The sequence below is a fragment of the Oncorhynchus tshawytscha genome, unplaced genomic scaffold, assembly GCF_018296145.1.
Source record: "Oncorhynchus tshawytscha isolate Ot180627B unplaced genomic scaffold, Otsh_v2.0 Un_contig_6519_pilon_pilon, whole genome shotgun sequence".
Classification (NCBI taxonomy): domain Eukaryota; kingdom Metazoa; phylum Chordata; class Actinopteri; order Salmoniformes; family Salmonidae; genus Oncorhynchus; species Oncorhynchus tshawytscha.
Genome location: NW_024608390.1, coordinates 17,501 through 44,101, shown reverse-complemented (window position 1 = coordinate 44,101; position 26,601 = coordinate 17,501). Strand labels below are relative to the sequence as shown.

General features: G+C 44.9%; 1 protein-coding gene across 1 annotated transcript in view; it reads left to right on the top strand.

The window, feature by feature from the left end:
- Positions 1-346: 346 nt before the first annotated feature.
- Positions 347-26,601, top strand: part of LOC112266156 (ephrin type-A receptor 4-like) — a gene marked incomplete at its 5' end in the record, with an annotated part of 31,305 nt that continues 5,050 nt past the window's right edge. Inside the window, 14 exons of the mRNA XM_042313101.1 lie at positions 347-455; positions 2,149-2,525; positions 11,006-11,130; positions 11,243-11,402; positions 12,720-12,831; positions 14,048-14,106; positions 14,558-14,671; positions 15,454-15,639; positions 19,328-19,389; positions 19,597-19,806; positions 19,942-20,091; positions 20,317-20,510; positions 22,142-22,300; positions 22,475-23,550. Of these exons, the coding sequence (XP_042169035.1) occupies positions 347-455; positions 2,149-2,525; positions 11,006-11,130; positions 11,243-11,402; positions 12,720-12,831; positions 14,048-14,106; positions 14,558-14,671; positions 15,454-15,639; positions 19,328-19,389; positions 19,597-19,806; positions 19,942-20,091; positions 20,317-20,510; positions 22,142-22,300; positions 22,475-22,589 (2,132 nt within the window). The remainder of the gene's footprint in view (positions 456-2,148; positions 2,526-11,005; positions 11,131-11,242; positions 11,403-12,719; positions 12,832-14,047; positions 14,107-14,557; positions 14,672-15,453; positions 15,640-19,327; positions 19,390-19,596; positions 19,807-19,941; positions 20,092-20,316; positions 20,511-22,141; positions 22,301-22,474; positions 23,551-26,601) is intronic.

The window sequence follows — 26,601 nt, the reverse complement described above, 5'->3', positions numbered from 1 at the left end:
TAGGGCATTGGTGAATGTCTGGCTTTCAGAGGAGGAAAATGATGACATATGGGTAGAGCTGGAGAAAATGAATAGAAGATGGAAAGCCCAGTCAGCTTGTTGAATCGCCCAACAAGAGAAATAGAAAGACAGAGACAGAGAGAGAGAGAGAGAGAGAGAGAGAGAGAGAGAGAGAGACAGAGAGAGAGAGAGAGAGAGAGAGAGAGAGAGAGAGAGGAGTTAAGTAGATATGATCGACTGAAAGCAACATTCCACAGTGTGTGGGGTGTGTACTATCTGTGAGTGTGTGTTTCTCTCTGTACAATGCCGATTGACCTTGTCTCCCTCGCTATCTATGTTCTTACAGCCTATAAGATTGGCTACTACCGTGCCCTGGCCACAGACGGTGCCTGCTCCAAGTGTCCTCTCCACAGCTACTCTGTCAGAGAGGGATCTACATCCTGTGCCTGCGACAAGTAGCATTTTAATAGCATTTTGGTCTTGTTTTGGAAGCGTTGTGTTTGCGTTCCTACTGTTTAATTACCCAGTGTCAGTCACAGCTGATGGCTCCCACTCTCCCTCTCCTTCTGGATAATCCTGGGAGCAACAGGTATGGCCAAAGGTAGTGTTAATGGAATGTAGGAGACCAGGGAGCTTCTGGAATGTGTCTGTGATTGAATAGAACATTATATAATAACCCATAATATAGTTATACAGCACAGCTTGACTTACCATGGCAACAAATGGGTCCATGCTCAGACATGGACCCAAAACCCCATTGTACTGGGGATAAATCCAGCTCACATACATATGACCTTAGTCCTCTTCCGTTTATGACAGAATGGCACTAAGAAAATCTATCTGTTAAATAGCTCAGTGTTCTAGCAGGAAACCACAGAGGAGATAGAAACAGGAAGACTGCTACATTGAACCTTACATGACAAAAGATCATTACAGTGATGGTTCTGCAGCCTCCGCCACCTTAATTTAGAAACTATCATCTATAACTGACTGGAAGGAGGGGTGAGCGAGGAGAGGGGATGAGGGAGGGAGGGAGGAGAGGGGATGAGGGGAGGGAAGGATGCTTCATCATAAAGTTTAATGAGAACTGGTAATGAATAGTCAGACGAAGGTAGGGATGATACTAATATTAACCCTGTACACACACACACACACACACACACACACACACACACACACACACACACACACACACACACACACACACACACACACACACACACACACACACTCTCTCTCTCTCTCTCTCTCTCTCTCTCTCTCTCTCCCCCTCCCTATCTCCTCCCCAGTATAACCCCTGTCCTCCGAATTAATAAGTGGCTTTTTGCTTCCTGGATGAACAGACGGTGTTTGTCTCCCCCCCTCTCACACTATCATCCTCTTCTCTACTATTTGTAAATGCATGGACTATCCCCAGATTGACCACACAAACACACTATAGCGTACATACACTTACATGCACACACTCCTCCAGTCTCCCCCTCTCTCTCTCAGTTTCTCTGTGTAATCATTCATTGCCACGTCGCTCCTCCAAAAATAACACTGATAATTAATTTCCATTGTGAAATGATTCATAAGTAGATGGATTGGCATTCTTATTTCAGCCCGTGTCCATCCCTTTGCTCTCTGGGGGGGGTTACAGTTAACTTAATTACTGTTTAACATGTTTGAAAGCAACATTTGAATTAGGAGTGTACAGGGCGAAACATTACAAAACACAGACCCTAGATCAAGGCCACTTCTTTATTACTGGGTTAAAAACGAACTGTCAAATCCCTAAGAGAGTCCCATAAACAGATCTGGGACCAGCTGGGTTAGGCTCACTGCCATGATAACTAATTACACATCCACCACATGAATGTAGTCTTCCTAACTTCCCAGCCCTTTTGAAAAGAAAAGGAGATCTCAGGAATAGTTGGGTTAGCAGGGACTTCAAACTATAATTAGGAATGAATCACTTAGCTATAGCCACCACAGACAATCACTACTATTGATTTCCCCAAAACAAAGTGTTTCAATTTCAACAATTTAGTGTTGTGTTTAATTGCAACACCAAAGTCTACTCAGTCACTTCAAACCAAGTCTCTCTTCTCACAGCTGCTTTGTCTGACAGTTACCCATACGTTTGGCTAAGTGAGAGTACTTCAGATCACCTCACTGTACCTTTCTCTCCCTCTTCTCTCTCCCAGGACCCCCGACAGCTCCGCTCCACCTCATCTCCAACGTCAATGAGACATCGGTCAACTTGGAGTGGAGCGCTCCTCTCTCCTCTGGTGGACGCCAAGACCTCAGCTACAACGTGGTGTGTAAACGCTGTGGGCCCGAGGGGACACGGTGTCAGCCCTGTGGGAACGGAGTCCACTTCAGCCCCCAGCAGCTGAGCCTCAGGGCCACCAAGGTGTCTATCAATGACCTGCAGGCCCACACTAACTACACCTTTGAGATTTGGGCTGTTAACGGGGTCTCCCAGCAGAGCCCTGGACCTGAGCAGGCCGTGTCGGTGACGGTCACTACCAACCAGGCCGGTGAGTTGGGGTTGGGGTTGGGGGGAGATGTGTGTGGGTGGGGAGAGATTTGCTGGAGACTGTTGTTGTTTGTTGGATTGTTTTGGTAAAGGTTGAGATGTGCTTTGAATGTTTGAATTTGATTTTATTTTAAGGGAATGGGAACAGATTTATATTCTAATGAATTGTATTGATTTGGTTAGGCTTAATTAAGTTGCGGTATGTTGGGTAGGGCAGTGTGTGTTGTTCCAGTGGAATGAGATCATGAATACCGTGGCTGGCCCTCTACAACCACAGTAGAGCTCCCTGCCCGCTGGTGCGCTGAAAGGCCCCTGTTGTTTTGTCGTTCGGCCATTTTTTCTCCAGTTGTTGTGCAAATGTATTTTACGGCTGTGACCTTTCCTTCCCTCCTGATAGATGATTATTACCTCTGGTTTTACTGCGGCGCTCTTGGGTGGCGGGCTAAGTGCCTTGTTGTGTTGCTGTTTTGATCCCTGGGAAAAGAGAAGATCTCTGGAGGATTCTAACTGGCTATTTAAGGACAGGATGGCTTGATTTATCTGGTCTGGGAGAAAGGAGGGATTAATGGATCTAGAGCTGCCTTGAAACCAGTTGTCCTGCGATAGTTTTTTTTTAACCTTTATTTAACTAGGCAAGTCAGTTAAGAACAAAATTCTTATTTTCAATGACGGCCTAGGAACAGTGGGTTAACTGCCTGTGCAGGGGCAGAACGGCAGATTTGTACCTTGTCAGCTCGGGGATTTGAACTTACAACCTTGCGGTTACTAGTCCAACTCTCTAACCACCAGGCTACCCTGCCACCCCATATAAATGATGCCGTTGGCTCATCACTGAAGCATGTTTCACAACTGTTCTCCATTCTCTAATACTTACATTAAGTTGGCCCTCCTGCAGCTGGAGGCATTAGGAGTGTGTGTGTGCTTGTGTGCATGTGTGGTCATGCTTGTGTGTGCGTGAGGCAAAAATGTCTGCCTGTGCAGGTTATTTTGTGTGTTGTGTAGAATGTTTGCGTGTGTGTGTTAGAGAATGCCTGTGCATGTGTGTGTGTGTGTGTGTGTGTGTGTCTTGTGAACTTGTGTGTGTGTCTTGTGAACTTGTGTGTGTCTTGTGAACTTGTGTGTGTCTTGAGAAAGTGTGTGTGTGTCTTGTGAATGTGTGTGTGTGTCTTGTGAACTTGTGTGTGTCTTGAGAAAGTGTGTGTCTGTCTTGTGAACTTGTGTGTGTCTTGAGAACCTGTGTGTGTGTGTCCTGTGAACTTGTGTGTGTCTTGAGAAAGTGTGTGTGTGTCTTGTGAACTTGTGTGTGTCTTGAGAAAGTGTGTGTGTGTCTTGTGAACTTGTGTGTGTCTTGAGAAAGTGTGTGTGTGTCTTGTGAAGTTGTGTGTGTGTCTTGTGAACTTGTGTGTGTGTGTCTTGTGAACTTGTGTGTGTCTTGAGAACGTGTGTGTGTCTTGTGAACTTGTGTGTGTGTCTTGAGAACGTGTGTGTGTGTCTTGTGAACTTGTGTGTGTCTTGAGAAAGTGTGTGTGTGTCTTGTGAACTTGTGTGTGTGTCTTGTGAATGTGTGTGTGTGTTGAGAAAGTGTGTGTGTGTCTTGTGAACTTGTGTGTGTGTCTTGTGAACGTGTGTGTGTGTCTTGTGAACTTGTGTGTGTGTCTTGTGAACTTGTGTGTGTGTCTTGTGAACTTGTGTGTGTGTCTTGAGAAAGTGTGTGTGTGTCTTGTGAACTTGTGTGTGTCTTGAGAAAGTGTGTGTGTGTCTTGAGAACTTGTGTGTGTGTCTTGAGAAAGTGTGTGTGTGTCTTGTGAACTTGTGTGTGTCTTGAGAAAGTGTGTGTGTGTCTTGAGAACTTGTGTGTGTGTCTTGAGAAAGTGTGTGTGTGTCTTGTGAATGTGTGTGTGTGTGTCTTGTGAACTTGTGTGTGTCTTGAGAAAGTGTGTGTCTGTCTTGTGAACTTGTGTGTGTCTTGAGAACCTGTGTGTGTGTGTCCTGTGAACTTGTGTGTGTCTTGAGAAAGTGTGTGTGTCTTGTGAACTTGTGTGTGTCTTGAGAAAGTGTGTGTGTGTCTTGTGAACTTGTGTGTGTCTTGAGAAAGTGTGTGTGTGTCTTGTGAACTTGTGTGTGTCTTGAGAACGTGTGTGTGTGTGTCCTGTGAACTTGTGTGTGTGTCTTGTGAACTTGTGTGTGTGTCTTGTGAACTTGTGTGTGTGTCTTGAGAAAGTGTGTGTGTGTCTTGTGAACTTGTGTGTGTCTTGAGAAAGTGTGTGTGTGTCTTGAGAACTTGTGTGTGTGTCTTGAGAAAGTGTGTGTGTGTCTTGTGAACTTGTGTGTGTCTTGAGAAAGTGTGTGTGTGTCTTGTGAACTTGTGTGTGTCTTGTGAACTTGTGTGTGTCTTGAGAAAGTGTGTGTGTGTCTTGAGAACCTGTGTGTGTGTGTCCTGTGAACTTGTGTGTGTCTTGAGAAAGTGTGTGTGTGTCTTGTGAACTTGTGTGTGTGTCTTGTGAACTTGTGTGTGTCTTGAGAAAGTGTGTGTGTGTCTTGAGAAAGTGTGTGTGTGTCTTGTGAACTTGTGTGTGTGTCTTGTGAACTTGTGTGTGTGTGTCTTGTGAACTTGTGTGTGTCTTGAGAACGTGTGTGTGTCTTGTGAACTTGTGTGTGTGTCTTGAGAACGTGTGTGTGTGTCTTGTGAACTTGTGTGTGTCTTGAGAACGTGTGTGTGTGTCTTGTGAACTTGTGTGTGTCTTGAGAAAGTGTGTGTGTGTCTTGTGAACTTGTGTGTGTCTTGAGAAAGTGTGTGTGTGTCTTGTGAACTTGTGTGTGTCTTGAGAAAGTGTGTGTGTGTCTTGTGAACTTGTGTGTGTCTTGAGAAAGTGTGTGTGTGTCTTGTGAACTTGTGTGTGTCTTGAGAAAGTGTGTGTGTGTCTTGTGAACTTGTGTGTGTCTTGAGAAAGTGTGTGTGTGTCTTGAGAAAGTGTGTGTGTGTCTTGTGAACTTGTGTGTGTGTCTTGTGAACTTGTGTGTGTGTGTCTTGTGAACTTGTGTGTGTCTTGAGAACGTGTGTGTGTCTTGTGAACTTGTGTGTGTGTCTTGAGAACGTGTGTGTGTGTCTTGTGAACTTGTGTGTGTCTTGAGAAAGTGTGTGTGTGTCTTGTGAACTTGTGTGTGTCTTGAGAACGTGTGTGTGTGTCTTGTGAACTTGTGTGTGTGTCTTGTGAACTTGTGTGTGTGTCTTGTGAACTTGTGTGTGCGGGTTGAAGAGAATAGCACCAGAGTTGATTGGATTTCTCCCCTAATACTCAGTAGGGGGTTTCAGAGCTCTAATTTCACCCCTGTAATCCAGACAGTCATCTGTGGCTGTCCCTCTCTCTATATCACCCCCATCCAGACACAATGGATTACACATTTATTACGATAGATTTATTATGATATGCTCTGTAAAAAGCCACTTGGGCCAGCAGCCTTGATCAAGATTCAGGTTTCTGTAGGGAAGGAGTGCAGAGGGGGAGTTGGGGGATTCCTAATTTCACCATGAACAATCCCCCTGGTAAATCAGATGTGTGAGTGTAACCCCTTCACCCCTCTGGATGAAGGAAGGGGTGTGTGTGGGTTTGAGGATGTCCAGCTTTGTGCCGACCTGTAAATCGATGTTTAGAAAGTTTATGAGATCCAGTCTTTACTCTAGATCTTGTGTGTGTGTGTGTGTGTGTGTGTGTGTGTGTGTATGTCTCAGTATGATCATTGTTATGTGTAATGTCTTGAAAAGGTAGTGAGTTAGTGCGTGTAAGTGTTTGTCATTGTGTGTGTGTGTTTCCATCACTATGTGTTTGTCATTGTGTGTGTGTTTCCATCACTATGTGTTTGTCATTGTGTGTGTGTGTTTCCATCACTATGTGTTTGTCATTGTGTGTGTGTGTTTCCATCACTATGCTGAATTGGAAATGCAGGTGAACATGGGGACGTGGGTGGAAGGAGATTTTATTGGGGATCTCATATGGGGGAAATAATTTCTCGACACCCTGAAAAACAGCTCCCACTTTGCCAGTTTTTTCCTCTGCTGCAGCAAATCAAGTGACTCCAATCTGGCAACCAGACTCCAATATGGCACCCACATGTGTTCCCCGGCCTTTGTTTCTTTAATGTCAATCCATAATTCACCCACATATTCTCCAAACCACACGATGTGACCACAGCTGGCCCAGTTACCTGAATATCTCAGAACGAACATGTTCACAAAGTCAAACTCATTCACTCAACTCAACTCTCTCTCTCTCTCTCTCTCTCTCTCTCTCTCTCTCTCTCTGTAAGACAAAATAAACTCACTCAAGAGCGTAACTTACTCACAGGGTCCAACTCTTTCTCACTGTGACACACAGACTCAGAAAGTAGCTCAAAAAGTAGCTAGCTCAACAAACTTACCCACAAAGACATTTTCATCCAGCCAGGGAGCAAACGTTCAACTAATCTCAGTTTGTCTGTGTTACTCATTCCCAGCTCTGCTAATGTGTCTCTGCTAGCTAATATATGCATGGGCTGCTGTGTGCCGTTGACTTTCTCCACTGTCTGTGAGCGATAATGTGAGTATGTGTATGTTTTTATGTGTGTTTCCATCTGTCTGTTGGTATAATGAGTTTGTGTGTGTGTGCACGTGCATGTCTGCTTGGGTGTGTGTGAGTGTAAAAGAGTTTTGGAGCACATTATTGGGAAATGAGATCTGAATATTCATTGCTTTTCCACTTAGTATTCCGCCAGCATTTTAGCCCACGCTTTCAGGAGGCGGTAAGACATTACAGATCTGCCCCACATTCAGGTCTGTATACAGAGGTGCCGGTCAGGCAGCTAGTTTACACTGTTATTCTCCAATCTAGCCCTGTTGTTACATCTCTAATCTCCTGCATCGCCTGTGTTAGCTTGATCCTGGCCGTGTGTTTGGAGTGTGATAGTGACACAATGTGTGTGTATGTAGGCCTACATGTGTCCTATGTGTTTTTGGGGTGTGTGTGTGTGTGTGTGTGTGTGTGTTTGTGTGTGTGTGTGTTCTTGCGTGCATGCATGTGTGTGTTTTATCTTCTCTAAGTCTTAAACTTTTCCCTGATTGATAGTACAGTGTGTGTCCTTCCATTGTAACCTTCACCTCCTCCATACCAAGCCTTAGAAGGAACCACTCACAGAATCACTCATCTTTAACTTCACATTAGCCTTGGAAAAAGCAACAAGAGGACCAGAACCCGATTAAATCTCCATATCTGTCATTTTAGGAGAAAGGATGGATGTGTGGATTACCTAAGGGGAATGGGCCGGCTGACCCTTTGGGGTTCTTTCTGGTCGGGAGCGTCCCTGGTCACCCCCGGGGGGCCCTTCAAAGTGGGTCTGGCTGCCAGGCGCCCTCCAGTAAATATTGATTTGAGGGTTACAAATGGCTACCGTTCTAATTGTTTAATAGAGACGCAACACTTTAGCCCGACCGGGCAGAATGACACAACCCAGGGAAATCTATTTACCCCCGCTCACTCTGAGAGCTGTATGTACACCCCCCCCACCCCGTTCCAGACCCATCTCCCCCTTCAAACCCCACTGCCCCCACCACTGAAACCTAACCCATCGTTGGTGCTTGGATTCCAGGCCTGGTTGAACTCAATCCCTCCCTAAAAGCCTGGTTGTGTTAGCATTAGAGTGAACACTAGCCTCCCGGGACAGTAACTCCTGGACTGGTCTGGGGGAATACAATATATATATAATGTCACAGAGAATCCTTTCATAATCGACGCTAGGGGTCGCCTCAATAATCACAACAGTGTAATTGTTTAAAAGGCAGCACCAGGTAGGATGGATAGGAAGTTTACAGTAGCCAAAGTCACGGGTCAGAGATTTACTTAGCTTCTATAGTAGTACTACTCTAGCTAACTTTAAATGGCAGACAGTAAACTACCACAATATCAGCAACAATGTTTTGCCTGCATTTGTGTTTTAGCCTTGGTGGAGACTCAGGACCGTGTGTGTGACTGGGTCAGTGTGATACTGGGTCTGTGTGTGTCTGGGTCTGTGTGTGACTGGGTCAGTGTGTAACTGTGTGTGACTGGGTCTGTGTGTGACTGTGTGTGACTGGGTCTGTGTGTGACTGGGTCTGTGTGTGACTGGGTCAGTGTTTGACTGGGTCTGTGTGTGACTGGGTCTGTGTGTGACTGTGTGTGACTGGATCTGTGTGTGACTGGGTCTGTGTGTGACTTGGTGTGACTGGGTCTGTGTTTGACTGGGTGTGACTGGGTCTGTGTGTGACTGGGTGTGACTGGGTCTGTGTGTGACTGTGTGTGACTGGGTCTGTATGTGACTGTGTGTGACTGTGTGTGACTGGGTCTGTGTGTGACTTGGTCTGTGTGTGACTGGGTCTGTATGTAACTGGGTCTGTATGTAACTGGATGTGACTGTGTGTGACTGGGTGTGTGTCTGACTGGGTGTGACTGGGTCTGTGTGTGACTGGGTGTGACTGGGTCTGTGTGTGACTGGGTATGTGTTTGACTGGGTCTGTGTGTGACTGGATGTGACTGGGTCTGTGTGTGACTGGGTGTGACTGGGTCTGTGTGTGACTGTGTGACTGGGTCTGTGTGTGACTGGGTCTGTGTGTGACTGGGTCTGTGTGTGACTGGGTCTGTGTGTGACTGGGTCTGTGTGTGACTGGGTGTGACTGGGTCTGTGTGTGACTGTGTGACTGGGTCTGTGTGTGACTGGATGTGACTGGGTCTGTGTGTGACTGGGTGTGACTGGGTCTGTGTGTGACTGGGTCTGTGTGTGACTGGGTCTGGGTGTGACTGGGTCTGTGTGTGATTGGGTCTGGGTATGACTGGGTCTGTGTGTGACTGGGTCTGTGTATGACTGTGTGTGACTGGGTCTGTGTGTGACTGGGGTCTGTGTGTGACTGGGTGTGACTGGGTCGATGTGTGACTGGGGTCTGTGTGTGACTGGGTGTGACTGGGTCGATGTGTGACTGGGGTCTGTGTGTGACTGGGGTCTGTGTGTGACTGGGTGTGACTGGGTCGATGTGTGACTGGGGTCTGTGTGTGACTGGGGTCTGTGTGTGACTGGGGTCTGTGTGTGACTGGGGTCTGTGTGTGACTGGGGTCTGTGTGTGACTGGGTGTGACTGGGTCGATGTGTGACTGGGGTCTGTGTGTGACTGGGTGTGACTGGGTCGATGTGTGACAGGGGTCTGTGTGTGACTGGGTGTGACTGGGTCGATGTGTGTGTAATGTGTATATATGGGGGAAGAGTTAATGGCTGTTGAGGAGGTGAGAGGAAGCGGCTGGAAGGGTGTTTCTCCTGAAGGGCTCCACAGTACCAACATTTGACTTGCATATGCGTCTATATATTTTGCTGTGCGACCTGGAATTTTTATTGAGGAGCACCAGTGCGCCTAGAAAAATGAAGGATTCTATCTTTAATATCTCAAATATTTTTCCTTGTGCTCCTAAATTTCTTTGTGTGCACCTACATTTTTCAACACGTGTTCCTTGTAAAAAAGGTCAGCGTAGAGCCCTGCTCTGTCTGAAGATGTCTTTGAACTCCCCCTATCCAGCTCTATCTGACTGTGTGTGTCTGTGTGTGTACTCAGCCTGCATGTCTGTTTGTCTGTGTGACCCTCTGTCTATAATTGTATTTCTCTTTCCTTGGGCATGAGTGTGTGCTGGTCTTTTTGTAGGCTCCACCTCTGCATTTGTCAGTGCTTTTCGATCAGTAAGTGGATGTTTTTTCCCCCAGACAACTATATCCATATGGATGATGTAACTTTCTAGTGTCGTCTGTGTCTGACTCTGACAAAATGTGTGTGTTGTCAGTCTCTGAGATAGAGGCTTGACTTTTGGAGCGAGTTGGGAGGGAGTGAGTATGAGCTGTTATCTGTGTTTTAACCTGCAGACGTTGAAGGGGAACACAGACAGAGCAGCTGGTTGAAATACTGTCTCATTATTGGCTGCTGCAGATTGGCCTTTAGACATTGACCTCTGCCTACTTTTAATAAAAAACTATTGATTGGCTAGAAGACAGAGCAGCAACAGCAAGGGAGCAGGGAGATGTCATAGCAACGCAGTGGTTTCCCAGGGTGACCAGAGAATCTTTGGAATTTGCGGGACAGGAAGTGAGATAGTCCTTAGCTTGGAGCGTCTGCTGTGTGGAGGGAAATGGATCTAAAACTAGCTGTAGGCATTGGGAAGGTTTGTTTTGATGTATTCCAACCATTTGGCTTAGCAATAGAGCTTCACCATTGGACTCCGTAGCTGTAGCGCTGTAGCCGTAGCTATTAGCCGTTACACACCGAAGCCCTTTGACTGGGAGCCAAGCTAAACGGCAGGTGGAGTTGATTGCATGGTATGGTGACTTTCTCAGAAAGAGCAATAGGAAAGGAACAGACTTAGTGGCTCAGAGGATCAAAACATCAAGGCAGGAAAGGTCAATGTTAAAATCTCTCTTTTTTGTCATTTCTTTCTGTCCCTAGCACCGTCTCCCGTCAACTCGATCCAAGCCAAGGACATCACCAGACACACCATCTCCCTGGCCTGGCAGCAGCCTGAGAAAGCCAACGGGGTCATCCTGGAGTACGAGGTCAAATACTATGAGAAGGTGAGGTGGGAAATCAACCTGACACTGTAGCCTCTGACGAAGCTGAAGTAAGAACCTTTGACATGCCAGGAAAACCACCTCAACTCTTTTTATCCCTCTCTCTCTCCTTCAGGACCAGAATGAGAGGAGTTATCGCATTATCAAGACGTCGTCCAGGAACACCGACATCAAGGGCCTGACCCCTCTGACCTCCTATGTGTTCCATGTGCGCGCTCGCACCGCCGCCGGCTACGGAGAGTTCAGCGCTCCTTTCCAGTTCATGACCAACTCTGGTAAGTGGAGCGCTACCTTGACAGCATCGCACAAATCACTGTGATGATGTCATTATGACACAGAGCAAGTGCCAACATGTGTTCTGTTTTAGCACATGCTATCCACCTACATCTTTGTCACAGCTTCTAACATGTTGGAACATGAATGGTATAGACATTATGTCACATACTGATATCACCTGTTTTAGTACATCTGAATAACACCTAAATAATCCCAAACATTTAACAAACATTCAAACTCATAAGTATATATTATTGACTGTTATGAACAGTCCTGACCTCCAATAAGAGGCCCTGTGTCATCTGATTGCCCCTGTCATGTGGGCAGGAGGACGTCTGTTCTGTCCTCTAGACACGGGTGTCTCCTTGTGATGCAGATGGAGATAGTGGCATATGGTAATGACACACTGAAGCACACAGCTTTTTGCTCGGTGGAATGGCACTGCGTTGTGTCTCAATGGGCCTCTGAGAAACACAATACTTTATGGGGACTCATAAAATGGAGGATAGGGAGAAGGACTAATGGGCCACACATGGAGGGAGAGAGGAAGGAAGAGGAGGTCAATGACGATGACAAATAGAGAATCTACTGTAGGTTTTACATTTCGGGACCTGATTAGACTGAATGATATTGACTTTGCTCTGTGTCTGTCCACCCACTCTTTCCCTCTCTCTACCTCTCCTTTTTCTCTCTCTTTCTTTCTCTACTTCTCCTGTTTCTCTCTCTTTCTTTCTCTACCTCGCCTTTTTCTCTCTCTTTCTCTCTCTACCTCTCCTTTTTCTCTCTCTTTCTCTCTCTACCTCTCCTTTTTCTCTCTCTTTCTCTCTCTACCTCTCCTTTTTCTCTCTCTTTCTTTCTCTACCTCTCCTTTTTCTCTCTTTCTTTCTCTACCTCGCCTTTTTCTCTCTCTTTCTCTCTCTACCTCTCCTTTTTCTCTCTTTCTTTCTCTACCTCGCCTTTTTCTCTCTCTTTCTCTCTCTACCTCTCCTTTTTCTCTCTCTTTCTTTCTCTACCTCTCCCTTTTCTCTCTCTTTCTTTCTCTACCTCTCCTTTTTCTCTCTCTTTCTCTCTCTACCTCTCCTTTTTCTCTCTCTTCATCTCTCTACCTCTCCTTTTTCTCTCTCTTTCTTTCTCTACCTCTCATTTTTTCTCTCTTTCTCTCTCTCAACCGCTCATTTTCTCTCTCTCTTTCTCTCACTACCTCTCCTTTTTCTCTCTCTCTCTCTCTCTCCTGTCTCCTCTCTCTCTCTCTCTTTGTATTCCTCTCTCTTCTCCTCTTTCTTCTCTCTCCCTCCCGCGCTTCCTCTCATATTCAGTTCCAGCTCCTATCATCGGAGATGGGACTAACTCCACAGTGTTGCTGGTGTCTGTGGTGGGCAGTGTTGTTCTCCTCCTCATACTCATCAGTGCCTTCGTCATCAGCAGGAGGTGAGACTCTCATCCTCTCTCTCTCTCTCGCCCCCCCCTCTCTCTCTCTCTCTCCCTCTCTCCCCCTCTCTCTCCATTTTCTTTCTCTCCATCTTGCCTCCGTGATGAGAATCTCTTGCTTGGCAGCTGCTTGGCAGGCTCGAAAAAGTGTCTGTCACACGACGATAGGTGCACACACTAACACACACACACACACACACACACACACACACACACACACACACACACACACACACACACACACACACACACACACACACACACACACACACACACACACACACACACACACACACACACACACACACACACACACACACACACACACACACACACACACACACAGCCCCAGTGAGTGATGTGTAGCCACACCTGAGACATGATTGACGGTGTGACAGTTGAAGAGATGTAATCAGCGACCCTCGCTCCTCTTCTCCCACTCCATCGCCTCTTTCCTCTCTCTTCCTCGCCTCCCTCCACCTCTATCCCTCTATCCCTCTATCTCTCTCTGTGGCTGTAATATGGGGTGGTAGTTAGATTCTGTGACCTGTGGGGAGATGGAGAGTGAGAGAGACAGTGAGAAAGTAGGAGAGAGTGAGAGAGAGGGAGGTGTAGAAGAGGAGAGAAAAAGTGAGAGAGAGAAGGAGGCAGCAGGTGGATTTGCAGTGACCCAATCAGAGGGTGTTAACCAGCGAGCAGTAGAGCAGAACAAAGCAGTGACACACAGATGGGATTACATGCAGATGGGGTCTCTCTCTTCACGCTTTAACCACGCTCTGTCTTTTACTGGCCACTGTTTGTGGGTGTGTGTGCGCTCCTGTGTGATTGGACACTTCTATATGTATGAGAGAGAGAGTGTGTGGGCGATGGAGAAGGGGGATGTTTGTGTGTTTGTGCGCACATGTGTGTGTGATTGGGGCTCTTCCAGCCAAGCAGGTGGCCGTCTTTGATTCATATTCATTGACGGTAACTGTCTGTCATTGTGTCTTGACCATCGTGCGGGGGAGGGGTGGGTGTGTAGCGCTCAGCGTGGCTCACAGAGCTGTTTAACAGTCATTAAAAGGACAGAGAGGCACATTGTCATGTTTAAAAGTCATTAGTCCAACATTGTTCTGCACATCTGGTGGCCTTAGACAACCTCAATAATAACACCATGGACTTGCTCCGTGCTGCTGAACCTAGCTAACCACGTCGGCCATGTTGTTTTTCTCCCCAGAAGGAGTAAGTACAGTAAGGCCAAGCAGGATGCTGATGAAGAGAAACACCTACACCAAGGTAGACCACTCACTGTGCTCATCCTACGCTGGTATCAACGTTCACTGATGAGCGACACTGAAAAAAAAAAGAGCCTCTGAAAGAATGACGCCGTTGGTTAATAGAGTAATAAAAAGCAGTTATGTTTGTAATAACAGTGTGGATGAAATGTGTATTCCAAAAGTACTGCCATATAACATTTACCACAGTATTCTCCAGTCAAAACCTATTGACAAGACAAATACTTTCATATTATTTTAGACGTCATTAACTCTGATGAAATAAGAGTTATTACATCAATCTAACAGAGACATTGGATGGAGAGATGTTGTAATGTAGAAGTTGAGGAATTAAAGGATAAAGGAGAAGAGAGGAAGGCAGTATAGCCCACAGCATGGGGAAAATGAAGAACAGATGGGGCTCTGCTGGTCAGAATGCATTAACCGTCCCTTTCCCTCCTCCTTTCTCTCAGGAGTGAGGATATACGTAGACCCCTTCACCTACGAGGACCCCAACCAGGCTGTCCGAGAGTTTGCCAAGGAGATCGACGCTTCCTGTATCAAGATTGAGAAAGTCATTGGCATCGGTACGGACTGGACTTACCATTGCACATACTTTTACTATGTCAACATGACCGCCTGTCAGACTGGTAATATTTGGCCTGACTCATTGGGTCAATAGACAATAAAATGACTTGGGAGGGAAAATGTAATGTTCCTGCTTTCCCTTGTCTGCCAGTGGAAAAAGTCAGCCGATAAACCAAATAATAGAAAATAATCAATAGCCATTTCCCTCTCTCTTGCTCTTTCTGCTCGACTGAGAAGGAGGGATTGGGGATCACAGGGGGTCGATCAATGATTAAAGTACAGCCCCCTTTCCCACCACCACCTGTTCCCTTCCCTAGAAATAAGTGTGGTTTCTGTGTTATCAGGTATTTTCTTCACCATGTTGAAAATGTATGAGTATGTATCTTCTTGTGAGTTTGATAAGGCCTGTGTTTTATAATAAGTTGTGTGTATGTATGTGTTCCAGGTGAGTTTGATAAGGCCTGTGTTTTATAATAAGTTGTGTGTATGTGTGTGTTCTAGGTGAGTTTGATAAGGCCTGTGTTTTATAATAAGTTGTGTGTATGTGTGTGTTCTAGGTGAGTTTGATAAGGCCTGTGTTTTATAATAAGTTGTGTGTATGTGTGTGTTCTAGGTGAGTTTGATAAGGCCTGTGTTTTATAATAAGTTGTGTGTATGTGTGTGTTCCAGGTGAGTTTGATAAGGCCTGTGTTTTATAATAAGTTGTGTGTATGTGTGTGTACTAGGTGAGTTTGATAAGGCCTGTGTTTTATAATAAGTTGTGTGTATGTGTGTGTTCCAGGTGAGTTTGGGGAGGTGTGCAGCGGTCGTCTGAAAATGCCAGGGAAGAGGGAGATTTGTGTGGCCATTAAAACCCTGAAGGCGGGATACACCGACAAGCAGAGGCGGGACTTCCTGTCTGAGGCCAGCATCATGGGCCAATTCGACCATCCAAACATCATTCACCTGGAGGGAGTGGTCACCAAGTGTAAGTAGGATCCTAATCAGAGGATTTTTAAAAGGCAGAATTTAAATAAATGTGAGTAAATCAAAATATTGTGGATCTTATAGTAGAGAAACCAATCATATACTCTATATTTTCCCTATGGTCAACATAAACTACGAGGAGACAAAACCTGAAAGGGACAAGCTCAGATAAAGACCCATCCCAGCCCTGTTACCCAGAGAGCCATGGGTAGGGGTAGTGTGGGTCTGGACATGGCGCCCATCCTGGGAATCCCCAGGTGGTTGGAGTCCAGATGGAACAGGTCTGGTCCAGGTCGGCTACAGGGTTAATGTGTCCTGCGCTGCAACTAGCTCATTAATCATAGTGTCAGCTGTAAATGTGTTTGGGGTTAGAGAGTGATACCGTATCTGCAGGACAGACCCTGTACTGCTGCCACACCAGACGTTGGCTTCTTACCCCTTCACCCCTTGTTGTTTAGAGTGTGTTGGGGGATGGAGGGTGTACGTGTGGGAAACTAGTTGGGCGTTCAGTTCGTAGTGCGTTGTATAGGTGTTTGAGAGAGAGAGTTTCTATTGATGTTCCTACTGGTTTAGAATTGTATTCTTCATGTCTTTTACTATGAACTATGTCTGTTCACCTTTGATTAGGTACATGTGTGTGTGAGTGTTACCTCAGATTCCCAGTTACCTTGCCTAGATAGATGGAGAGACTGGTTTAATGCATTGTGACAGAACAGCCAGCCCTATATGTCCTCCTCTCTAGGTGAATAGACCAATCACAGTCAGCCATTCAATCTGCACAGCCCTCAGAGAGAGAGAGAGAGAGAGAGGAATCAGAGATAAAGGGAGGAAAGACATAGGAGATGAGAAGGAGAGACAGGATGTGATTGAAAAATAGAGAGGAGAACAATAAATGTGAGAGGGAGCGTGAAGGAGAGAGAAGGAGAGAAGAAGAGGGGAAGAGGGGAATAGGGGGAGAAAGATTGAGAAAGGAAAGGGGAGGCTGAAAGAGAAGCAGACACCGAGAGAGAGATGTAGAGAGAGATGTAGAGAACAAGTAAATGAGATACCAGACTGGAAACAGAAACCATTTGAGAGGAGAGGACTGCATCTAATTTTCCTCTCCTTCCCTCTCCCCTTACTCCCATCTTTGTAATGACAAAAAGCTTGACACCCGTTTCTCTGCAATTAGTCCTTCACACTTGAGTGTGTCGGTGGAATCTATTAAGAATCCATTATTTGAATTGCACTTTTCCCCTCCCTATTCCAATCTATTTAAAAGGGACTTCTATCTCGCCTCAGTACGGCAGCACTGCCTGTCCAAGAGGCCAATTAATTCTTATTAATTATTGATGAAGTCTAAATACGCACTAAATACATAAATAGACTAACATCAGAGACTCAGAGCTGAGGCAGCATAGCCTCTCATCTTAGCCATTTATTTATTTTTTCTTAGCGTCACTCTGACTTAATTAAAAACCCTGGCCGTCCATCGTCAGTCGTAAACACTTTAAGGATTCCCAGCTTTCCTTTAGTATGTGATACATTTCAATTCCCACATTTACATAATGTAAGCACTGCTAAATTAGAAATGGTCCTTTTATAAAAAACAATTACAATTACGTTCCAGTGAGAGTTAGTAGCAGGCCTCTTTGTGTTCTCCCACCGACAGCTCTCTTTAATAACGTTCCCCTAATGTTACCTCAACGTTCTCCAAACATTGTCCTATATGTTATCCTCTACCCTCCCTAGTCATTTTTGGACAGGTGATAATCAGCTTATTGGCGGGGCCCTTGCCCAGAGTTCATTGCCAAAGGCGACGGGACGTATTCAGTAAACAAGACATTAGCATGCAAATAGGCTGGGAGGACGAGGGAGGGGCTGAGAAGGGGCGAGATGGGGGTCGTAGGTCAGACGCTCCTCAGACTTAGTTAGGGAGCTGTCAATCAGCCGCGGCCCGGGGGCAGCAGAGGAGAACAAAACAGCACAAAGATGGTTGACAAAGAGGCTCCCCTCTCAAGTTGAACTCCACTTCCTCTTTGGGGCGTTGCTATAGCCCTGTAAGTCATGGAGTGCCAATCACGCACCACACAGAGCCGTGACTGACAGCCTCTTGGCAATCGAACCAGTCTACTGCAGAGTGGGAGAACTTCACCTTCAGACCCTGAAACTACTAACTACTTGACTCAGTGGAACTAGACACTAATAACTAGGAAACACTCCAATAACTCTCAAATTTGTGGGCAAATGAGTTTCTAATAACAAATAAAATGTGAGTATACATGTTTAAAATAATAATCATAATCATAGCACAGTATCTAACAATTCCAAGAGGAGTTAGAAGTAAAACTCTTCGCCATGTATTTGCTGTATGTCTGGTTAGGCAGTTGCCATCTTGCTAGAGCTCCACCTCCTCCTCTCTCTACCTCCCAGAGCCACACAAAGACACACACACCATCACAGAACCACCAGGGAATCTCCCTCCTGCTGAAAGAAAGAGACAGATGCTCCCCTGAGAGAGAGAGAGAGAGAGAGAGAGAGAGAGAGAGAGAGAGAGAGAGAGAGAGAGAGAGAGAGAACAGAAAGGAGTGGCAGGGATGGAGAATGACATGGAAAAAGAGAAAGTGTGAGACGGAGGAAGAAAGGGAGAGAGAATGTGGAGAGTGACAGAATGTACAGAAAGTTGGGATAAAAGTGGGAAAGGAACCGAGAGAATGGTGAAGGACATAAATACACAGATTGTCATAGATGAATAGAGATTGTGTGTGTATGTACAGTGCCTTCAGAAAGTATTCACACCCTGAATTCAAAATGGAGGAAATATATTTTTCTCACCAACCTACATACAATACCCCCCCAATACCCCCAATACCCCACCCCAATACCCCATCATGACAAAGTGAAAACATGTTTTTAGACATTTTAGCACAATTGAAAATGAAATACAGAAATATCCCATTTACGTAAGTATTCACACCCCTGCGTCAATTATTTGTAGAAGCACCGTTGTCAGCGATTACAGCTGAGTCTTTCTGGGTAAATCTCCAAGAGCTTTCCACACCTGGGTTGTGCAACATTTGGCCATTCTTTTTTAAATTCTTCAAACTCTGTCAAATTAGTTGTTTATCATTTGCTACACAACCATTTTCAGGTCTTGCCATAGATTTTCAAGTAGATTTAAGTAAAAACTGTAATTCGGCCACTCAGGAGGATTCACTGTTGTCTTCGTTAGCAACTCCAGTGTAGATTTGGCCTTGTGTTTTAGGTTATTGTCCAGCTGAAAGGGGAATTCATCTCCCAGTGTCTGGTGGAAAACAGATTGAATCAGGTTTTCCTCTATGATTTTGCCTGTGCTTAGCTTCATTCCGTTTATTTTTTATCCATTGGTGTTGTGTTACGGTAGAGATCCTTCTCTGTGTTGTTGAGTAAGTGGGAGCTACGAGGACACACTTACACTGACTACGGGACTGAGACGAATGGTATACCACACACACACACACACACACACACACACACACACACACACACACACACACACACACACACACACACACACACACACACACACACACACACACACACACACACACACACACACACACTCTCCTGAGAACCACTGCTCTCCTGCTGTGCTGTGATGTGCATCATTTACCTCCATAATCATCTGCCTTTCATTCTCTCTCTCTCCCTCTCTCTCTTTTTTTCTTCAGGTAAACCAGTGATGATTATCACAGAGTACATGGAGAACGGCTCGCTGGATGCATTTCTGAGGGTAAGTCATGCAGTGTGTGTGGTATGTGTCTGCTTACATACGTTCAGAACTCGGACTATTACGGCCGTTATCCTCTTAATGAATGTCAAACAAGCAACGTCATCAAGATTATGATGACTTACTATCTACAATCATCATCCCATCCTGCCAGTAGACTGCATACAAACATTATCTAACATGAATTTCTTTGTTTGTTTGGTTCTCTAGAAGAATGACGGGCGTTTCACAGTGATCCAGCTGGTGGGCATCTTGCGTGGCATCGCGTCGGGCATGAAGTACCTGTCTGACATGAGCTACGTCCACAGAGACCTGGCTGCACGCAACATCCTGGTCAACAGCAACCTGGTGTGTAAGGTGTCTGACTTCGGCATGTCACGAGTCCTGGAGGACGACCCCGAGCCTGCTTACACCACCAGGGTAAGAGAGTCTGGCTGTAATTTCAGTATGTCTATCTACCTGTCAACATATTTAGGTGTTTTTATTTTTGTATGTAGATCTATGTTTTTGGTACAGTATGAGTGATACTAACACCTTGTTACCTGACAATCACAGGGAGGGAAGATCCCCATTCGCTGGACAGCCCCAGAGGCCATCGCCTACAGAAAGTTCACCTCGGCCAGCGACGTGTGGAGCTACGGCATTGTCATGTGGGAAGTGATGTCATACGGAGAGCGGCCATATTGGGACATGAGTAACCAGGATGTAAGTCTACAATGAGAACAGATTCAGGTTTAAAACGTCAAATAATAATAATGTTATGTCATAATAACAAATGGTATCTGTGTAATTACAGCTGTACAATTTTCCTGAATCCATCCTATTATTCAATTATAATAACATCATCATTACAGTGTGAGTAAGATGGCTGAGTAATCTAGCTCACAGTCTACCATCAACCCTCTAAACCTCTGCCCCCTCTCCCCCAAGGTGATCAAGGCCATAGATGAGGGGTACAGGCTGCCCCCACCTATGGACTGCCCCGTGGCATTGCACCAGCTGATGCTGGACTGCTGGCAGAGGGAGAGGGGCGATAGGCCCAAGTTTGGCCAGATCGTCAACATGCTGGACAAACTGATCCGGAACCCCAACAGCCTGAAGAGGACTGGAGGAGAGACTACACGGTGAGACAGGGATTTCCTGGTTTATTCACTATTATTGTAATGTGTGTAGTCAGTACTGTTTTATACACTCCCATAGAACATTAACTGAACGGTACACCTTGTAAAATGAAGTATGTGTTCTAATAGAGTTGAGAATTACAATGGTAGCTAGCTGTATGTTATTAAAAAAAGAATGTAAATAGGAGCCGTTACTCCTAGGAGGACGTACGTGTGTTTACAGACCTAGAGCTAGTCGGGGAGGAAAGTATTTTCCACTTTAACACAGAGAGAGAGAGAGAGGGAGGGAGGGAGAGAGAGGGGGAGAGAGAGTCCTAGAGGAGTAATTAGTGGAACTGAATCCCATAAACAGCTTTTACAGTTAAAGAAGGGGAAATGTTCTGCAGAGTATACAGGGGCTGAGGTCTTGGGGTCCCTAGCAACATTTCAAATCCACATGCTGGTTCCATGGCTCAGGGTGGTAGAGGTGGAGAAAGACCCCCAAACCACCACAGTATGTTTCACAATGACTTTCACAACTAAGCAGGGGCCTGTGTATTACCCCACAGCTCCCCCACCCCCCCCCAGACTACCCCCAATAGACCCCAGCCCCCCCAGCCAGGCCAAAGTGGTGCTTGAACCCTGCAGCCCAAGCCTCTTAGCCAACACCTGTTCAATTATGGAGGAGGGGAGCAGTGGAGTGGGACCGTAGTGAGTGTGCTCAGTCCCTCGGCTGCACTGGCCCTAGGTAAATATTTGATGGCAGACATCATTGTGAAGCTAAGGACGGAGGGATGAAGGGATGGAAAAGGAGAGGGGAAATGTAGTTCTCTGTTGGTGTGCCTGAAAGAAGGACAAGAGTCATGATGAATATCTGCATGCTAGAGGAGAAGCAGTATGAGGTTAAAGCCACAGTGTGTGTTGTTAATGTTTTCTCTTTAAATAACGATTAACTAACTGTGTTGGTGACACCCGGGAGGAACTGTGTTTTACTTGGCTTCTGTCTTGGAGGACAAATGGAGATGGGACGCATGCTAGCGCTTAGTTTGACTAACTTTCTGATTCCATAAGAAAAAAAGATGTGTGTGTGTGTGAGAGAGAGAGAGAGAGAGAGAGAGGGGGAAAGAGACAGACAGAAAGAAGAGATGCTGAAGAATAACAGTTCCTTTTTCAAAGCCTTAGGGTAGTTCACACGCCTGGCCCCTGTGATAAGCTAATGTCAAATGATGAAAAACATCACTGCCCTTGAGGCCAGAGGGCACCGCGTCTCTCCCTCCTCCTCAGGTCTTGATTTAACTGGTTGTTCAGGTGTTGCAGTTATGTCTGAATGACAGGTGAGGTGATGTAAGAAACAAGAGCAGTGCCATTCTAATCCATCAGTTTATTACCGCCAAGTCGTTTGACAACAGTTTCTCAAAATGGTGGCTTAGGTAGCTTAATACAGTTTGTGGGTTGAGGTTTAATCATTTCGGTCAATGGGTAAAGATTGTAGTTATTTAAAAAATATAGATATATATTTGGAGGGTCAAAAGAAAACTCTTTAAAGATTTAGATGGGTTGAAACCCTGAAAGGTTTAGGTACCGGTGCTTTAATATAGTGGAAATTGTCTGGATGTAGACTGACCTTATCCCCCTCCATCCTGCACGGTATCCAGACCCAGCACCACCCTCCTGGAGCCGGTCAGCCCGGAGGTGGCCTCGGCCCTGGGCTCTGTGGAGGACTGGCTGCAGGCCATCGGCATGGAGAGATACAGCGACAACTTCACCGCAGCAGGATACACCACCCCAGAGGCTGTGGTTCATATGACACAGGAGTGAGTTATGCTTGGTTTACTCAGCATTTATGCATCCAGGAGAGACCTGTCTGACTCATTTATATTAGGCCGGGTTGACACCTAGAGAGGATGTTAAATCTGTCATATGAATCAGGAAGCTGTCATAGTTTGTCTTGGTTCCTAATGTTTTCTTTCCTCCTCTTGTTATAACAGGGACATGGGCCGAATTGGAATCTCTTCAGCTGCACACCAGAATAAGATCCTGACCAGCGTCCAGGGAATGCTCTCCCAAATGCAACAGATACAAGGCAGAATGGTTCCGGTCTGATCCACAAGAAGGAAACGACTTCATTTCTTACGATAATAAAAAATGAAATATCAAAAGACAAATGAACGATAAAATTGTTTACCTCATCCATGCACTTTAAATTGGATTTAAAAGAAGAAGAAGAAAAGTGGGAAAAAATGGCACTTTTTGTCAGACGTTAGACCTTATTGAGAATGGGATATTTTTCTGTCTGAGCGGCGCTGGGAATAGGACGGAAGGAAAGCTTTTCTGAGAGGCCAACTGGAGTGCCTTCACCGGTCTGGAAGGAATTCAGAGGGGATCGCTCCTCTGGGCAGAAGTCATGTTTCTGGAACGTTCTTTCTGGAATACCTCCAGAGCAGTAATTGTGTTAAGTTGTGTATGTATGAATTGTTCTCTGTGACTCGCTGCCATACCCTCCATTGTCTTTCTCAGCTGGATCCGTTCTAACAACAAAATGGAGGATTCCAACCTCGAGATAAACACTGATGTTCTGAATCTGAGAGGTTAAGGGAGGGATTCAGGAGGGAGGGGAAGTGGGATCTGTGTTTTTGCTCTGTTCTGGTCTTGTTTTTTCCCAGATTGGGCTGTTTTGTTGCCCTCAGGTCATTGAGCATTTTCTCAGAATGTCTTTGATCTAAAGAGGTGCATTGCTACCCCTTGTCCTCCCAAACCAACAACTCACCCCTCCTAAAACATTTTATTTGGATCATCTTTCATCAGCCCCTCTGGATTACAGCCCGCCCCCCTGGGTCTGATTATTGCTTTTTGTTCTTTGACAGACAGCTGTTTGGACCAGTTGGATTCTTACTGTGTATTTGTTTCCTGAACGTAAAAATGAGAGCAAAGGAGTATGGGATTTATTTGAGCACAACTGTGCACAACTGCGGAGAGATGGATATGTAACAAAACAACAATGACAACGACATCAAAATAAACAAGAGAATAGATGCTGGACATTATTCAATCATCAATCACCACGGTAAGGATCTATAAGCTACCCTTCCTCAGTTCTTTTAGCCAAGTTATCTTTGCTCATTGTGTATTTATTCCTTGTGTTATTATTTTTCTATCATTTCTCTTTTTCTGTATTTGTTGGGAAGGTCCCCTACGTAAGCATTTCAATGTTAGTCTAAACCGGTAGTTTGCGAAGCATGTGAGAAATAACATTTGATTTGAATGTATTTTTATTTGACGTATCTTTGTTGGTATTAAAAAAATAAAATAAGATCTACTATGAAACACTACAGTATGTGAGCATATTCAGGTCTGAGCTGCATCATTATGTATATACTGCAGTACTGTTGCATATTATACTTTTTAACCCTCTGTAGTGTGTACATACTGTAGTACTGTCTAACTCTCTCTCTGTAGTGTGTACATACTGTAGTACTGTCTAACTCTCTCTCTCTGCAGTGTGTACATACTGTAGTACTGTCTAACTCTCTCTCTGTAGTGTGTACATACTGTAGTACTGTCTAACTCTCTCTCTGTAGTGTGTACATACTGTAGTACTGTCTAACTCTCTCTCTGTAGTGTGTACATACTGTAGTACTGTCTAACTCTCTCTCTGTAGTGTGTACATACTGTAGTACTGTCTAACTCTCTCTCTCTGTAGTGTGTACATACTGTAGTACTGTCTATCTCTCTCTCTGTAGTGTGTACATACTGTAGTACTGTCTATCTCTCTCTCTGTAGTGTGTACATACTGTAGTACTGTCTAACTCTCTCTCTGTAGTGTGTACATACTGTAGTACTGTCTAACTCTCTCTCTCTGTAGTGTGTACATACTGTAGTACTGTCTAACTCTCTCTCTGTAGTGTGTACATACTGTAGTACTGTCTATCTCTCTCTGTAGTGTGTACATACTGTAGTACTGTCTAACTCTCTCTCTGTAGTGTGTACATACTGTAGTACTGTCTAACTCTCTCTCTGTAGTGTGTACATACTGTAGTACTGTCTAACTCTCTCTCTGTAGTGTGTACATACTGTAGTACTGTCTAACTCTCTCTCTGTAGTGTGTACATACTGTAGTACTGTCTATCTCTCTCTCTGTAGTGTGTACATACTGTAGTACTGTCTAACTCTCTCTCTGTAGTGTGTACATACTGTAGTACTGTCTAACTCTCTCTCTGTAGTGTGTACATACTGTAGTACTGTCTATCTCTCTCTCTGTAGTGTGTACATACTGTAGTACTGTCTAACTCTCTCTGTAGTGTGTACATACTGTAGTACTGTCTAACTCTCTCTGTAGTGTGTACATACTGTAGTACTGTCTAACTCTCTCTCTGCAGTGTGTACATACTGTAGTACTGTCTAACTCTCTCTCTCTGTAGTGTGTACATACTGTAGTACTGTCTATCTCCCTCTCTGTAGTGTGTACATACTGTAGTACTGTCTATCTCTCTCTCTGTAGTGTGTACATACTGTAGTACTGTCTATCTCCCTCTCTGTAGTGTGTACATGCTGTAGTACTGTCTATCTCTCTCTCTGTAGTGTGTACATACTGTAGTACTGTCTATCTCTCTCTCTGTAGTGTGTACATACTGTAGTACTGTCTATCTCTCTCTCTGTAGTGTGTACATACTGTAGTACTGTCTATCTCTCTCTCTGTAGTGTGTACATACTGTAGTACTGTCTAACTTCTCTCTCTCTCTCTCTCTCTCTGTCTCTGTGTAGTGTGTACATACTGTAGTACTGTCTAACTCTCTCTCTCTGTAGTGTGTACATACTGTAGTACTGTCTATCTCTCTAATCTCTCTCTCTCTCTCTGTAGTGTGTACATACTGTAGTACTGTCTAACTCTCTCTCTGTAGTGTGTACATACTGTAGTACTGTCTAACTCTCTCTCTCTGTCTCTGTAGTGTGTACATACTGTAGTACTGTCTATCTCTCTCTCTGTAGTGTGTACATACTGTAGTACTGTCTAACTCTCTCTCTCTGTAGTGTGTACATACTGTAGTACTGTCTAACTCTCTCTCTCTCTCTCTCTGTAGTGTGTACATACTGTATACTGTCTATCTCTCTCTCTGTACTGTGTCTATCTCTCTCTCTCTGTAGTGTGTACATACTGTAGTACTGTCTAAGTGTGTACATACTGTAGTACTGTCTATCTCTCTCTCTGTAGTGTGTACTCTGTAGTACTGTCTAACTCTCTCTCTCTCTCTGTAGTGTGTACATACTGTAGTACTGTCTAACTCTCTCTCTGTAGTGTGTACATACTGTAGTACTGTCTAACTCTCTCTCTGTAGTGTGTACATACTGTAGTACTGTCTAACTCTCTCTCTCTGTAGTGTGTACATACTGTAGTACTGTCTAACTCTCTCTCTCTGTAGTGTGTACATACTGTAGTACTGTCTAACTCTCTCTCTGTAGTGTGTACATACTGTAGTACTGTCTAACTCTCTCTCTGTAGTGTGTACATACTGTAGTACTGTCTAACTCTCTCTCTGTAGTGTGTACATACTGTAGTACTGTCTAACTCTCTCTCTGTAGTGTGTACATACTGTAGTACTGTCTAACTCTCTCTGTAGTGTGTACATACTGTAGTACTGTCTAACTCTCTCTCTGTAGTGTGTACATACTGTAGTACTGTCTAACTCTCTCTCTGTAGTGTGTACATACTGTAGTACTGTCTAACTCTCTCTCTGTAGTGTGTACATACTGTAGTACTGTCTAACTCTCTCTCTCTCTGTAGTGTGTACATACTGTAGTACTGTCTAACTCTCTCTCTCTGTAGTGTGTACATACTGTAGTACTGTCTAACTCTCTCTCTGTAGTGTGTACATACTGTAGTACTGTCTAACTCTCTCTCTGCAGTGTGTACATACTGTAGTACTGTCTAACTCTCTCTCTCTGTAGTGTGTACATACTGTAGTACTGTCTAACTCTCTCTCTCTGTAGTGTGTACATACTGTAGTACTGTCTAACTCTCTCTCTGCAGTGTGTACATACTGTAGTACTGTCTAACTCTCTCTCTGTAGTGTGTACATACTGTAGTACTGTCTAACTCTCTCTCTGTAGTGTGTACATA